The following is a 16,946-nucleotide window of genomic DNA, read 5'->3' as shown; positions in this document are numbered from 1 at the left end:
TTATTTTTGATAAAGGAGGCAAGAATATACAATGGAAAAAACACAGCCTCTTCAATAAGTGGTGCTGGGAAAACTGGACAGCTACATGTAAAAGAATGAAATTAGAACACTCTCTAACACCATAGACAAAAATAAACTCAAAATGGATTAGAGACCTAAATGTAAGGCCAGACACTATAAAACTCTTAGTAGAAAACATAGGCAGAACACTCTTACATAAATCACAGCAAGATCCTTTTTGACCCACCTCCTAGAGTAATGGAAATAAATACAAAAATAAACAAATGGGACCTAATGAAACTTAAAAGCTTTTGCACAGCAAAGGAAACCATTAACAAGATGAAAAGACAACCCTCAGAATGGGAGAAAATATTTGCAAACAAAGCAACTGACAAAGGATTAGTCTCCAAAATATACAAGCAGTTCAATATTAAAAAAACAAGCCACTCAATCCAAAAATGGGCAGAAGACCTAAATAGGCATTTCTCCAAAGAAGATATACACATTGCCAACAAACACATGAAAGAATGCTCAACATCACTAATCATTAGAGAAATGCAAATCAAAACCACAATGAGGTATCACCTCACACGAGTCAGAATGGCCATCATCAAAAAATCTAGAAACAATAAATGCTGGAGAGGGTGTGGAGAAAAGGGAACCCTCTTGCACTGTTGGTGGGAATGTAAATTGATACAGCCACTATGGAGAACAGTATGGAGGTTCCTTAAGAAACTACAAATAGAACTACCATACGACCCAGCAATCCCACTACTGGGCATATACCCTGAGAAAACCATAATTCAAAAAGAGTCATGTACCACAATGTTTACTGCAGCTCTATTTACAATAGCCTGGACATGCAACCTAAATGTCTATATTGACAGATGAATGGATAAAGAAGATGTGGCACATATATACAATGGAATATTACTCAGCCATAAAAAGAAACGAAATTGAGTTACTTGTAGTGAAGTGGATAGACCTAGAGTCTGTCATACAGAGTAAAGTAAGTCAGAAAGAGGAAAACAAATACCATATGCTAACACGTATATATGGAATCTAAAAAATGGTTCTAAAGAACCTAGGGGCAGGACAGGAATAAAGATGCAGACATAGAGAATGGATTTGACATGGGGAAGGGGAAGGGAAAGCTGGGACAAAGTGAGAGAGTGGCATGGACATATATACATTACCAAATGTAAAATAGGTAGCTAGTGGGAAGCAGCCACATAGCATGGAGAGATCAGCTCAGTGCTTTGTGACCACCTGGAGGTGTGGGATAGGGAGGGTGGGAGGGGGATGCAAGAGGGAGGAGATATGGGGATATATGTATATGTATAGCTAATTCACTTTGTTAAAAAGCAGAAACTAACACACCATTGTAAAGCAATTATACTCCAATAAAGATGTTAAAAAAAAAAAAATGGAGTTTGCCGTAAGAGAGAAAACCAAGTATCACTCAGTGCCTCTGCCTGGTCGGTCCCTGGCTATGACAGACTGGTGAAGTAGTTCTCATCTTCCCATTTATAGAAATTCAGTGTTCAGATCAGATGAAATTTTCTCCAAGAATCCTAAACCAATACCCTCAAGCTTTTTGCTGTGATTCCCTTCTCTGCTTTGCCATACCACTTTCTCTACCTAATAAGCAGCTCATACAAATTCCATCATGTTCCTTCAGGAGTAGGCCTCAGTATCTTATTTATATATTTCCCCCACAAAGAACATCTAGCACTCTGCCTATAGTAGGTGTTCAGTAAATACTTGATGCATGTTTGAATGTATGAATAGATGATTTTTGAGATAGGCCTTGAAGGATATGTAGGAATTGAGCCAGAGCAGATGGTCCCAAGGAACAATGATAAAAAATGAAGCAGAGATGGGGTAAAGCCTAAACTAATTGAGAAGAATTGTAACTTATCCAGCCTCATAGATCATTCTGTGCTTAGAGTATAATGCGGCATGTGGTAAATTGAGAAGATAATTTTCAGCACAGCAAATACTGGTACTGTATTTTTAAAATTGTATTGTTTTTATAGATCTCCCTTCTATGGTATAATATGGATTATTACATTGACCTATACATCACTAAAAAGATAAATATTTTGAGCACTTCCAAGTAACATGCCAAACTTGGAAGTAATATAAAGAACACATATATTAAAACATATTCCTGAGTACTAGCAATAATAATTTGGTAAGATGTTTTTTTCCCATCGAAATGTTATTCCACAGTGGAATAACACTTATCTAAAAGATATAATATAATGCATTTATAAAATTATAGGAACTGATGAGAGAAAGAGAAAAGAAGAATTACTCTTTTTCTTATATGTAGGCATTACACAATTATACCTACATTATAATATATAACACTTGTGAAAGGCAAGGTAGAAAGTAAAGTTTGAACAAATGTATTCCTACCTCTGATTCAGCAAAAACCCAACTTGACCCCCAAGTACCCAAGTTTATAAAGAGAAAATGAAAAAGGGGATAGAGCGGCTTTCCTGGTGGCGCAGTGGTTGAGAGTCTGCCTGCCGATGCAGGGGACACGGGTTTGTGCCCCAGTCTGGGAAGGTCCCACATGCCGCGGAGCGGCTGGGCCCGTGAGCCATGGCCGCTGAGCCTGTGCGTCCGGAGCCTGTGCTCCACAACGGGAGAGGCCACAACAGTGAGAGGCCCACGTACCACAAAAAAAAAAAAAAAAAAAAAAAAAGGGGGAATAGAATAACTGTTTTCAGTATTTCTCAAAATGACATTCGATTCCCTCAGATGTCTTCTCCCACCTGCCATGCAGTCCAAGTTACTTGGGAATTATAGGCCCTTGTACCACACACACACACACAGACACACACAAACAAATTTTACTTGTTATATATTACACGACCTTGACAAAAATTTTAAATTCTTGTTTCATATAATAAATTTATGGGAGGAATTATGAGATAAGATAACTGTGTCATTGAATCATAAAATCAGGTTTGGAAGACTCTTTAAAGGCATCAGCTTTATTCTCTATCAGTAGAACTATGATATTTTATCATATCAAATAAAATATATATGATATGTACACTTTAGAAAGCATATATAGTAGGTATAATTTGTGCTTGATTGTAGTATATGAAGTAGATTTGCTAAAACAGTATATTTTTTGTAATTTCTTGGATTGGATTGGATCCCAATATTTCAAAGTTAGAAATCAATCCTCCTATTATAGTTTAATATAATATGTTTCTGTGAGGAAAACAAATTTGATAATAACCAGTGTTACTATGTGCCATTGCTTCCTCCATCCCTTCATTCATATTCAGTGATTATTTAGTCCTACACTAAGATTCTGTTTTACAACAATGATCCCTTTATTGGAAACCACAGTTTTATTAAATGAGTGAAGGTCTAAATCAGTAGTTCTCAACTAGATTGGATTTCAGGGGGCAGTTTTGCCTCCCAGGGGATATTTGTCATGTCTGAGGATTTTCTTGTTGTCATAATGAGGAGAAGGTGCTACTGGCATCCAATGGGCAGAGACAGGGATATTGCTAAACGTACATAGGACAGCGCCCCACAATCAAGATTTATTCAGCCCAAAATGTCAATAGTAATGAGACTGAGAAACACTACATGTTTTACATGTTTTAATTAGAGTTGTACATATCTTAATTCATTAATAAAGCAAATAAGGACACTAGCATGTTTATCTGTCAAAATCAGTCAAATAAATATGAACGTAATTTCTAAGGATAACTCTCATTTTTACCCACTTCCTCCCCAACAATTCATTTGCACAAATATATCTCTAAAATTTCTGTAGAACTGGAATTTAGTTTTTATGTTGTAAGCTCTGAGCCAATTATAATGTGATTAACCCTTCTATGGCACCTAACAGGGATACAGAGCTAAAAAGAGAAAAAGCTTTCAAGGATGATGATGCTTTTAAAGTATCAGTGCAATAAAAAATAATTAACCATGCTAAATTACAGCATGTAAAGTAGACCCTGATGAATTCTGGTATATTTATTATTATTCTATATTATTTGCTGTACTTCTGCTTGAAACGTGGTAGCAGATTCTGATGTTTAAGTGACCTCAACTCAAATGTCTAGTTGTCAGCAATGCAAAGAGAATGATTACTCTGACCTTGATAGTCCTTAAGAATTACTTTATACAGAAAAAGGAATTCTCATCAATATTGCCAAAATTATTACAGTTTTATTATTTTACTTAGAAATATAAAGTGTTCACCTAACTTCAAAAGGTTGCCAGTCTGTTTCAGTGCCTCTTTAAATTATTTGCTATATAAAATGCATAACTATAATTATCTTGTACTTTATGATCACTTGCCTGAGAATTCTACGTGTGAGAATTATTTGGTCAAGAGATTATTCTTATGCTGTGTTTATCTCATTTTATTCCCACTGAATTCTCCTATATAGCCTTTCTAGGTTCTATTGTTCTTTACCTTTAGCTAATAACTCTTCATAAGAATCATTAAATTATTACACACTGCTTCTCAAAAATAACACGTATTTTTTTTAAACATCTTTATTGGAGTATAGTTGCTTTACAATGTTGTGTTAGTTTCTGATGTGTAACAAAGTGAATCAGCTATATGTATACATATATCCCCATGTGCCCTCCCTCTTGCATCTCCCTCCCCCACTCTCTATCCCACCCCTCTAGGTCATCACAAAGCACCTAGCTGATATCTCTGTGCTATGCGGCTGCTTCCCACTAGCTATCTATTTTACAGGGGACAGGGAAGGGGAAGCTGGGACAAAGTAGCATTGACATATATACACTACCAAACATATTTATGTTTTACTTTATGTCAGGACATTTTGATAGCAGCAGTGATAATAATTCATAACACTATGTTAAAATTTTAAAACATTTAATACAAAAGGTGATTTAGCCCAGGTTAAAGTATCTTAAGACATACAATATACAAGTAGACATAACACGTATAGCACAGAAATTCACACCCTTGTGCACACACACATTTCCTTCTATATTTTATATTTTGCCTCTTTGAGGAAGGACAGCATAGGCATTCTGTATTTGCAATTGTATCCAATAATCTCTATGCTACAAAACCATGAATAAATTAACCAACTGATATTACAGGGAGAGAATTGCAGGGGAATTCTAGTAGGCTAAATTTGATTCAGACTTGGCAATTCAAAGATAAAAATCTCTTGCTTCTATGAAAAGTATAAACAGGATTATTTGTGTTGACAGGTGCTTTGGGTCTCCCTGGCACTTCATCTCAAAGACTGAGACGTCTCTAGAAATCAGGATGCTAATTCATCACCAAATCACAGTAGTCTTTGTAGCTACTGTATCCCTAGGGGTTTAGAGATATTAGCCCTCCCACATGTGTAAGCCTTAGTTTTTCTATCAGATGAACCTGGAGCCCTTATACTCTTACCTGAAGAGGAAAGTTGATGATTATAACAAACTTGAAAATTATTTCTAAAATCATCATGACTGTGGCTCCTAATGCCACAAGTGATAATGCAAATGATTATCAGGTATTCTGCCTTCAGTCTGTGGACCAGGGCTTCTATCTGTAACTATTGCCTTTTTACCTACTGCCCTCATTCTTGTCAGATCTCTTATTTCCCTTGCATTTGCTGTGCTCTGAAGGGTCCTGTCCTTGATAATTTTGGATATCGAGCAGTCACTACAAGACTCAATCCATGAATTTTCAAATACTTTTAAAAACAACTCTTTGCTTTGTGCTCATCACAAGTAAGGAAAAAGTCACTTCTTAGTGTCATTTGCAGATCACATAACACAAACAATCCTTAATTTCTCTTGAAAGGGAAGGGAGAAATGTCCTCTCCTGTAGTTTAATCCATAAACTCGTAAGAATGTTGGCTTTGTGTTTGTTTCTCTTCAAGTAAGAGAGGGCCATCCAAGCCCAAATCCATGTTCCTTACATATCGAAGACAGTGTATGACAGACTTTGCAGTATTTGGTAGGAAAAAGAATTCTCAAAGTTCCAGTGTGGTCAACTTCTCCCTGGTTTTTAAAGATGCTAATTTGATAACCAAAATGGAAAGGATGGCACAAGATTCAAATGAAAAATCATCTTATTCAATGCCCAGTAAATGCCAGACATTGTCCCTGGGATACAATGATTAAAAATATATGGTTCTAAATTTTTAGAAATGCACAGCCTTCTGAGACTGACCCAGGAAGAAATAGAAAATATAAACAGACCAATCACAAGCACTGAAATGAAACTGTGATTTAAAATCTTCCAACAAACAAAAGCCCAGGACCAGATGGTTTCACAGGCGAATTCTATCAAACATTTAGAGAAGAGCTAACACCTATCCTTCTCAAACTCTTCCAAAATATAGCAGAGGGAGGAACACTCCCAAACTCAGTCTACGAGGCCACCATCACCCTGATACCAAAACCAGACAAAGATGTCACAAAGAAAGAAAACTACAGGCCAATATCACTGATGAACATAGATGCACAAATCCTCAACAAAATACTAGCAGACAGAATCCAACAGCACATTAAAAGGATCATACACCATGATCAAGTAGGGTTTATCCCAGGGATGCAAGGATTCTTCAATATACGCAAATCAATCAATGTGATACACCATATTAACAAGTTGAAGGAGAAAAACCATACAATCATCTCAATCGATGCAGAGAAAACTTTTGACAAAATTCAACACCCATTTATGATAAAAACCCTGCAGAAAGTAGGCATAGAGGGAACTTACCTCAACATAATAAAGGCCATATATGACAAACCCACAGCCAACATCATCCTAAATGGTGAAAAACTGAAAGCATTTCCACTAAGATCAGGAACAAGACAAGGTTGCCCACTCTCACCACTATTATTCAGCATAGTTTTGGAAGTTTTAGCCACAGCAATCAGAGAAGAAAAAGAAATAAAAGGATTCCAAATCAGAAAAGAAGAAATAAAGCTGTCACTGTTTGCAGATGACATGATACTATACATAGAGAATCCTAAAGATGCTACCAGAAAACTACTAGAGCTAATTAATGAATTTGGTAAAGTAGCCTAATACAAAATTAATGCACAGCAATCTCTTGCATTCCTATACACTAATGATGAAAAATCTGAAAGTAAAATTAAGAAAACACTCCCATTTAACACTACACCAAAAAGAATAAAATATCTAGGAATAAACCTACCTAAGGAAACAGAAGACCTGTATGCAGAAAATTATAAGACACTGATGAGAGAAATTAAAGATGATACAAATAGATGGAGAGATATACCATGTTCTTGGATTAGAAGAATCAACATTGTGAAAATGACTCTACTACCCAAAGCAATCTACAGATTCAATACAATCCCTATCAAACTACCACCAGCATTTTTCACAGAACTAGAGCAAAAAATTTCACAATTTGTATGGAAACACAAAAGACCCCAAATAGCCAAAGCAATCTTGAGAAAGAAAAACGGAGCTGGAGGAATCAGGCTCTCTGACTTCAGACTATACTACAAAGCTACAGTAATCAAGACAGTCTGGTACTGGCACAAAAACAGAAATATAGATCAATGGAACAGAATAGAAAGCCCAGAGATAAGCCCACGCACATATGGTCACCTTATCTTTGATAAAGGAGGCAAGAATATACAGTGGAGAAAAGACAGCCACTTCAATAAGTGGTGCTGGGAAAACTGGACAGCTACATGTAAATGTATGAAATTAGAACACTCCTGAACACCATACACAAAAAATAAACTAAAACTGGATTAGAGACCTAAATGTAAGGCCAGACACTATAAAACTCTTAGAGGAAAACATAAGAAGAACACTCTTTGACATAAATCACAGCAATATCTTTTTTGATTCACCTCCTAGAGTAATGGAAATAAAAACAAAAATAAACAAATGGGACCTAATGAAGCTTCAAAGTTTTTGCACAGCAAAGGAAACCATAAACAAGATGAAAAGACAACCCTCAGAATGGGAGAAAATATTCGTAAATGAAGCAACTGACAAAGGATTAATCTCCAAAATTTACAAGCAGCTCAATATCAAAAAAAACAAACAACCCACCCAAAAATGGGCCTAAATAGACATTTCTCCAAAGAAGATATACAGATTGCCAACAAACACATGAAAGAATGCTCAACATCATTAATCATTAGAGAAATGCAAATCAAAACTACAATGAGATATCATCTCACACCAGTCAGAACGGTCATCATCAAAAAATCTACAAACAGTAAATGCTGGAGAGGGTGTGGAGAAAAGGGAACCCTCTTGCACTGTTGGTGGGAATGTAAATTGATACAGCCACTATGGAGAACAGTATGGAGGTTCCTTAAGAAACTAAAAATAGAACTACCATACGACCCAGCAATCCCACTACTGGGCATATACCCAGAGAAAACCGTAATTCAAAGAGTCATGTACCAAAATGTTCATTGCAGCTCTATTTACAATAGCCCAGACATGGAAGCAACCTAAGTGTCCATCGACAGATGAATGGATAAAGAAGATGTGGCACATATATACAATGGAATATTACTCAGCCATAAAATGAAACAAAATTGAGTTATTTGTAGTGAGGTGGATGGACCTAGAGTCTGTCATACAGAGTGAAGTAAGTCAGAAAGAGAAAAACAAATACCATATGCTAATAGATATATATGGAATCTAAGAAAAAAAAATGGTCATGAAGAACCTAGAGGCAAGACAGGAATAAAGACACAGACCTACTAGAGAATGGACTTGAGGATATGGGGAGGGGGAAGGGTAAGTTGTGACAAAGTGAAAGAGTGGCCTGGACTTATATACACTACTAAACGTAAAATAGATAGCTAGTGGGAAGCAGCCACATAGCACAGGGAGATCAGCTCGGTGCTTTGTGACCACCTAGAGGGGTGGGATAGGGAGGGTGGAAGGGAGGGAGACGCTAGAGGGAAGAGATATGGGAACATATGTATAACTTGAAATTAACACACCATTGTAAAGCAATTATACTCCAATAAAAATGTTAAAATATATATATATATATGGTCCTCTTCCTGCTGTGATTGTGCTTTCATCATGCTAATACATTATGTACTTGGAAGTCATACAGCTTTAAAATCAATTATAAAAATTATAAAATTTTTAAATTTTTAAATCAATTGTAAAATATAAAATTATAAAATTTGGTGTATATTAAAGTTCTTTAGAGAAGAGGAAAGAAAAATGGTCTGTAAGAAAGAGCAAAGCATTACATTTTTTGGAAAAGGAATTTTTTATTTCCCTGTGCCTAGCGAAGGATTCACCTCATTGGTACCTAAGCTGTGTAAACTGGTTTCACTCCTTGAACCATGGAGTTCATGGGAGCAGTGTCAGTTGTCAAAAGAAGGTATGTTTTTATAATTATAGTAGATAATTAGAGGTGCATGTCTTACCATAATTTAGGAAGAGATTCACATTATCTTAGAGTCATTACATATTCAAGTGTCTTGCTATATATTGATGAAAAAAACAAAATATTAAATCACAAAATGGTTTCCATGGTTTGACAAACCTGCATGAACAGATCCTAAAATACATGATACAAGTTCCATATTTAATATCCAAAGTATTGTAGAAAACAAGTACTATATTGTGAAATAAAACAATTTCTTAACTGTCATCACTTTGCCTGTCTGCCACCACATATCTAAATCCTCACAAGTTTTATTTTAACAAGGCTGAAGAGACCTTATAGTCTTATGCTCTTCAATGATTTATAGTAAAAAGGAATTTAAAGTATGGTGGACACTAAACAATTAAACATTATTGATGGAAAATTGTAATTTTTTTAACATCTTTATTGGAGTATAATTACTTTACAATGGTGTGTCAGTTTCTGCTTTATAACGAAGTGAATCAGTTATACATATACACATATCCCATATCTCTTCCCTCTTGCGTCTCCCTCCCTCCCACCCAGTAATTTTTCATTATAAAACAGAATGTAATAAAAATTTTAGTAAAATTTTGTCTCTAATAGCAAGTTAAAAACACATTCTCATGGCTTATACTTTGTATTCTTTATTTTAACAACGTTAAAAATTCTGGAAAGTAGTTGTGCAGTATATTTACATGAAATTTGTGTTCTTTGTAATGCTTTTGTTCACTGGAGCAAAATTGCTTTAGAGGAAAGTAGATTCCTCAATTGACAGAATTTTAAAATAGGAATTTTATTACCTTTTCTTTCTTGACTAAGGTTAATGATTTTTATCCCTATATGAAATTTTTATATGTTGTGGTTGATGGGTAACAGAGATAGTATCCACCGTATCTTGTTTCTTCAGAAAGTCATAAGATGGTCTTATTCATGTGTTGTAAATTGCCTTAGCTTTGCACTTTAGCACCACCTGGTGGACAAAATATCATTTCTTTTTCTTTTCAGTTTAAAATAAAGTTAGCCCCTTAACACTCTGTATCCAACTGTGACATATCTTAACAGGTATTTAATAGTAAATGTATCTAACTTTGAAGATAGTCGTAAACAAAATAAGGTAAAAAGATCTGATATATTTCCTAAGTACTATACAATTGCCAAGTTAAATGCCTATGTTTCTTTAAACTTCATAAATATATACAGATTTGAATAGTATGTTACATACATATGCAAAAATGTGGGTATTGTTGATAATTTAATTATTGATCATCACATTCTTTTCAATAAAGAATTAAATAAGACCAGGAAGTTTTCTTTACCTTAGTAGCAAACTATTGCTTAAGTTGGATTGTCTACCCAAAAAACAGTGTAATCACTTCATGAAGAAATTTCATACTACAAATACTTTTCTTTTTCTTTTTGGCTGCCACGCAGTTTGCAGGTTCTTTTTTTCTTTTTCTTTTGCAGTACGCGGGCCTCTCACTGTTGTGGCCTCTCCTGTTGCGGAGCACAGGCTCCAGAGCGCAGGCTCAGTGGCCATGGCTCACTGGCCTAGCCACTCCGTGGCATGTGGGATCTTCCCGGACCGGGGCACGAACCCATGTCCCCTGCATCGGCAGGCGGACTCTCAACCACTGCGCCACCAGGGGATCCCCAGTTTGCAGGTTCTTAGTTCCCCGACCAGGGATTGAACCCGCGCCCTCAGTAGTGAAAGCGTGGAGTCCTAACCACTGGAGTGCCAGGGAATTCCTTACAAATTCTTTTCCTGTTAATATTTTATGTATAATTAAAATGAAAACTAGTATTTTAACCATTAATACTGTAAAGCAGGCCATTTTCATTCTCATTTTGCCACTTATATTTAAGATTCAGTTGTGGTCTTATATGTATTAGTTCTCAGTTTTTAATAGTTTTTAAATTTTTCCGAATTTAAGCTTAACAATATTTTCAAATGAAAAAAACAAACATATTTAAAGCTAGTTTTGAGAATTTTAAGCATGCTAATCTCTTTGTATAGTCCCACCTTTCTATGAAATATAGTGAAGTTTTTTCTTATGAAATATAGTGAAGGTGAAAATAAACCCTCAGATTCCACACTGTTCCTTTGGCATATACTACTTATCTATTCCTCGGTAAACTGAGAGGTTTATAGATTTGAATTATGTGACATTTGAAGCCTTAGTAGCTAAATAAGAGCTGTTGATATTTATAGGAAATATGTTCTAACTACATACTTTGTTTTATGTCATTTAAGATAAAATTATAATACATAACCTTCATTAAGAAATGCATCTTGGGGCTTCCCTGGTGGCGCAGTGGTTGAGAGTCCGCCTGCCGATGCAGGGGACACGAGTTCGTGCCCCGGTCCGGGAAGATCCCACATGCCGCAGAGCAGCTGGGCCCATGAGCCATGGCCGCTGAGCCTGCGCGTCCGGAGACCGTGCTCCGCAACGGAAGAGGCCTTTCAACAGTGAGAGGCCCGCGTACCGCAAAAAAAAAAAAAAAAAAAAAAAAAAAAGAAATGCATCTTGAACTGAAGTTATTTACTTTATTTCAAGAAAACATTTAAACTCTTCTCTCTCTTGTGTTCCTTTTTTTCTAAAGGTCTTGGATGGTATACTGTAAACTCAGCATATGGAGATACCATTGTCATGCCTTGCCGACTCAGTGTACCTCAGAATCTCATGTTTGGCAAATGGAAATATGTAAGTGTGACCTACCTTGGACTTGGTTAATTGCCTCTAGTTTTTGAAAGAAAATTCCTTCTGTGAGTAGATGTGAATTTCAAGTTAACGTAATGACAATATTCAACTGTGGATATAAATGTAAAAAGGTGAAATTAATGTGTCGAATATTTCAAAAGAATAATCCCTAAGTCTTACATAACAAATGCTATTTTAAAATAAAGCCAATAAACAGGTAATTCTTAGCTCAAATTAGTCTGAAGATTCACCCTGAAGTGTTTGAGGCAGAAGAAAAGGCAGAGTTCCAGGGTAAAATCAGTGGAGTATAGGACAGAGCTTAGTGGAAGATGGCAGCCTTTCTCTACACACTCATGTTTTGTTTGGTGTAGTTACTGCAAAGGCAAGATGCACCAGAAGCCAGAGCATTCAAATGTTCACTGAAAATTAGTCATCAGTATTAGAAGCCTGTTACTGGTACTTGGTCTTAGAACTCAGTCGAAGTGGTAGGTCCTTTTAAAATTTAACATTGCTGATTTTACTCATTTTTTGCAGGTAGCAAAATCATATTTTCTCAGGTATCGAGGTACCGATAGGTCTGGAAATGAAGGGTAGATATCCTGGTAGGTGATGTGGAAAGGCTAGGTAACTTTGATAAAATATCTCAATTTCATTACCAAGACCAACAAAAGGTGTCTGTGTGGCACAGTTTCCCAGTGCTAGATCACATGAGACTCACAATGGTTTGCAAGCTTAAAAAGAGGACGTATGTTTCATTGAACACAACTGGCAAATTTTCCCTAGGTCCATGAAATGTTAAAAGGTATTTGAATAGGAAAAGGATTTGATGGTCCAATATTTTTTTTGACTTTGGGCATAGATTTTTATTATGTATTATTCTTACACACGTAAAAAAAAGCAGAATTAATTGGTTGATATATTCCTGAAAGCATCTTACACTTCTGAATTACTTCAAATCCAATCACACTTCTATATTACTTTAGTTCTTGTGATGGTCCAATAATTTTTGAAAAGTTTTTTTACTGCAGTACTTCTCAGAGCCTTTCCTATATTAAGATACATGATGAATTGTCAGAGTTCATTCATTTCTTAAGTTTATTGAACCACACAACTTTTCCTCTCAGATATCTGCAAGAACAAATGTTGTGCAGAATAGAAATGTACGTAAGTTGCACCCCAGGGGTAGTATAACACAATCTTTTAAAATCTGGTTGTGAAGTCAGACTGACATGTTCTACCATGTGTTGGCTGTGGGATTCTGGATGAGTGAATTAATCCCCATTTTCTCATAGAAAAAAAATGAAATAATAATAATCTTCCTTATAGTGTTGTGAAGGTTACACGAAGTAACTCATATCAGAATACTTACCTAGTACTTGGCACATGGTAATTGCACGAAAAGTGTAAGTTGTTATGAGTGTGGGGCTACTAAGCTCTAAACACACTGTGTGAAGGTCAGGTGAAGGCAAAAGAAGGAGGTGAGGCAGCATAGCACTTCCCTGATCCCTCCTCCTGTTATCCAGCTCACACTGGGTAATTTTTAACTATTTCTGGCTCCCTATAAAAATGGAAATATGAAGTTAAGGCCTATGAGGACAAAGTCTATTAGCACCCCTAAAATTCCAAGGGTCTGGGAGACTGCCACCTCATTCACCATTGAGTCAAACTTAATGCTAAAATAAATGGAATACAGTGGTGAAAACTTCTGTGATTGTAGACATTACTGATGCCCAGGAAATAATTTTCACCTAAATGTAACTGGCACAATGGCAATGAAAACAAATAATAATGACAATTTTCTAATTGTTGATGAAACAAAAACCTTCAGTAATAAACTGATGAGATACATTTGAAGTACCATATGCTCTAAAAGCAGTCCTGATTCGCAGACATACTATACAAACTCTAATTTAATGTAACCTGAAAGACAAAGAGCAGATTTGGAAAGAGTGAAAGGGAGCAAACACAGAGGAAAGATGGATTAGTTTCTCTCTTACTGCACCGTAATCTCCCTGTGAATGGAGATCATAGCTCCCTGTGCACCCCGCCCTACCTCACTCCCACCACCTCTTCACCAGCATCTGCCTCTGTGCTTTGTACAGAAGAGGCATCTAATGGCTGTCGAGAATGATATAGTGTAGTTATAATGGAGCCAGGCTGTGGAGCTCCAGTCTTGGCCCTGCTGAGATACACCGGCTGGGGCAATGGACCAGTTATTTAACCAATCTCTGTCTCCATTGTCTAAAAATGAAGACAATATTATGTGTAATTTACAGGGTTGTTATGAATATTAAATCCATTAATGCATGGAAAGCCCAAAGAAAGTACACTGGCATACAGTTAAGTGCTCGAAATTTAATAACTATTATTTCTTGCATAAGTGAACAAATATATTATAGAAATTTAAGATACTGGTCTAACATATTTTTCTTAATGAAGGAATGATTTAATACAAGGATTTGCATTGTAAACCTGTGGCAAAATTAAAAGATTTAAGGAGAATATTACTGATGTATTCAGATATTCAACCAGCTAAACCTTTTGGACTCCAAGATTAGCTTAGTAATTGTCTTAGTCAGCTTGGGCTGTTATAACAAAATACCACAGACTGGATAGTTTAAACAACAGTCTTTTATTTCTCACAGTTCTGGAGGCTGGGCAGTCCAAAATCAAGGTGCCAGCTGATTCACCTCTTGCGGAGGGCCCTCTTCCTGATTTGCTGACAGCTGCCACTTGCTATGTGCTCACAAAACCTCTTCTTTGTGTTCTCATTGAGAGAGAGAGAGCTCTCACGTTTCTTCCTCTTCTTATAAGGGCACTAATCCCATCATGAGGGTACCATCCCCATGACCTCATCTAAACTTCAGCACCTCTCAGGGGCCCACCTCCACTAACCCCACATTGGGGGTTAGGGCTTAGGCATATAAATTTAGTCCATAACATTAGTAAATATTAATAATTTTTAAAATGTTACTCCTTATAGCACCTTGAAATTTGTCATGCATTTTAGAATGTTTTATCATATTTTATTTTCTCAAAGGCCTTGTGAGGTAAGTAGAAGAGGGATTGGCCCTTATTTTAGATTATTGTTAGTATGTAAGAGAATGTTTGTGGGAGCAGAGAAAGAAATGAATTATGTCTCAGTGCTCTTGGCATAATTGTATATGCCAGATTTTATATGAAAACCCTTCGAGCTAAGTTTTAAGATTCAGATAGCAAAACTATGGGTTTTAGTGATTAATCTAATTCTATTGCTTAATGGACATGATCATTTCACAAGGGCAAATACTGTTCCTCTATGAAGACTCATTAAGCTATGTTAGGTGTAAAGGTCAGCTATGCCAGTTCTGGCTGAAACTGAAAAGTGTGGACACATAAAGTATGTGGATTAAAGTAATGAACATGCTAAAGATAATTGCCCAGGATTTCTAAATGAGTGTTTGAAGCTCAAGTGTATGCTTGCTCTGATAGTTAGCTGAAAATCCTTTTGTAACATAATACTTATATGTTTGTTTTCATCTATATTTTTTCTTTTACATTAGACATAAGGCCAACCCTTGTCATTTTCAAAACAGTTACTAATTCTGTCCTCCAGATGCAAGAAAAGCTTGGATTCCTAAAGTTCTGTCCTTTCATTTTTGTATATTTAAATTGATACCTGTAAAAGAACTTAACAGCTTCTCTTCTTATGAAGAGTAATTTTCTATAACCAAAGATTTATATGAGGCACTTATCTAAAATTATTCTTCTTGGACCAAACTACAAATTTTGATGGAATAATACGGCCAAGAAAATTTTGTTGTTCTGGCTGTAATCCTGAAACATCTAAATATGCCTGTTTTTAAAAAATGTTATTTCAATTTTTAGGAAAAGCCTGATGGCTCCCCAGTATTTATTGCCTTCAGGTCCTCTACAAAGAAAAGTGTGCAGTACGACGATGTACCAGAATACAAAGACAGACTGAACCTCTCAGAAAACTACACTCTCTCTATCAGTAACGCAAAGATCAGTGATGAAAAGAGATTTGTGTGCATGCTCGTAACTGAGGACAACGTGTTTGAGGCACCTACAGTAGTCAAGGTGTTCAGTAAGTAGTCTGCAGTGTAACTGCTAAGTGGGATTGATGGCTGGTACTAGAAAATGTTCTTTAGAAAGAAGACTGAACTCTCTGTAGTGTCTCCACAGTAGGCATCTATGTAAGAGGACTTCTAGAGATCTTCATTCTGCTCGTGCATGCTGTCAGTGAGGAAAACAAAAAACCTGAAATGCAAATAGGAGCTTTACAATGAGGAAATAAAAGAATATTCTGTTGTTTCGTTGGGTAAAATTTCCTGTGATATGAAGTACTGCTAAATGAAAACTGACATGTGATCCTTTACTTTCACTGACGTACAAATCAATGTTCTGTGATAAATATTGATACATAGATATATAATACATGCACATATTCATGCATATCATGCTTACATATATGTGCATTTGGCTAAACCATATAAAAGTTGCCATTTGATATGTAAAAACAATAAAATACAAACAGGAGACCTAAGTTTTCTATATATGTATATACATGTGTGTGTACACACACACATTTTGACCTTTAATGCTTAATGCTTGTTGATTTACTTCTTGAGACTGTTCAAGCGGTTTAGAAAATTGCCCTAAAATAAAGAAGTTCACCCCACTCTAAATATGTACATGGAATCCACCAAGGGGAAAAAGTAGAGGAGGGTTGGAACAAGAAAAGGTTGTAGAAGAAACTTGGAATAATTACTGGAGGTTACTTTGCTTCATTATGATATATAGTTAATGTGTGTGTACAACTAGCTATGCAAATGAATGACTT

At 36.0% G+C, this 16,946-nt stretch overlaps 1 protein-coding gene across 1 annotated transcript in view; it reads left to right on the top strand.

Annotated features, from left to right (window-relative positions):
* ALCAM (activated leukocyte cell adhesion molecule) overlaps positions 1 to 16,946 on the top strand; it is a 201,360-nt gene that overhangs the window by 129,930 nt on the left and 54,484 nt on the right. The window contains exons 2-3 of the mRNA XM_060150652.1: positions 12,006 to 12,106; positions 15,971 to 16,190. Coding sequence (XP_060006635.1) covers positions 12,006 to 12,106; positions 15,971 to 16,190 — 321 coding nt within the window. The remainder of the gene's footprint in view (positions 1 to 12,005; positions 12,107 to 15,970; positions 16,191 to 16,946) is intronic.

The sequence above is a fragment of the Lagenorhynchus albirostris genome, chromosome 5, assembly GCF_949774975.1.
Source record: "Lagenorhynchus albirostris chromosome 5, mLagAlb1.1, whole genome shotgun sequence".
Classification (NCBI taxonomy): domain Eukaryota; kingdom Metazoa; phylum Chordata; class Mammalia; order Artiodactyla; family Delphinidae; genus Lagenorhynchus; species Lagenorhynchus albirostris.
Note: the sequence above shows the minus strand (reverse complement) of the source record. Positions and strands in the feature narration are given on the sequence as shown.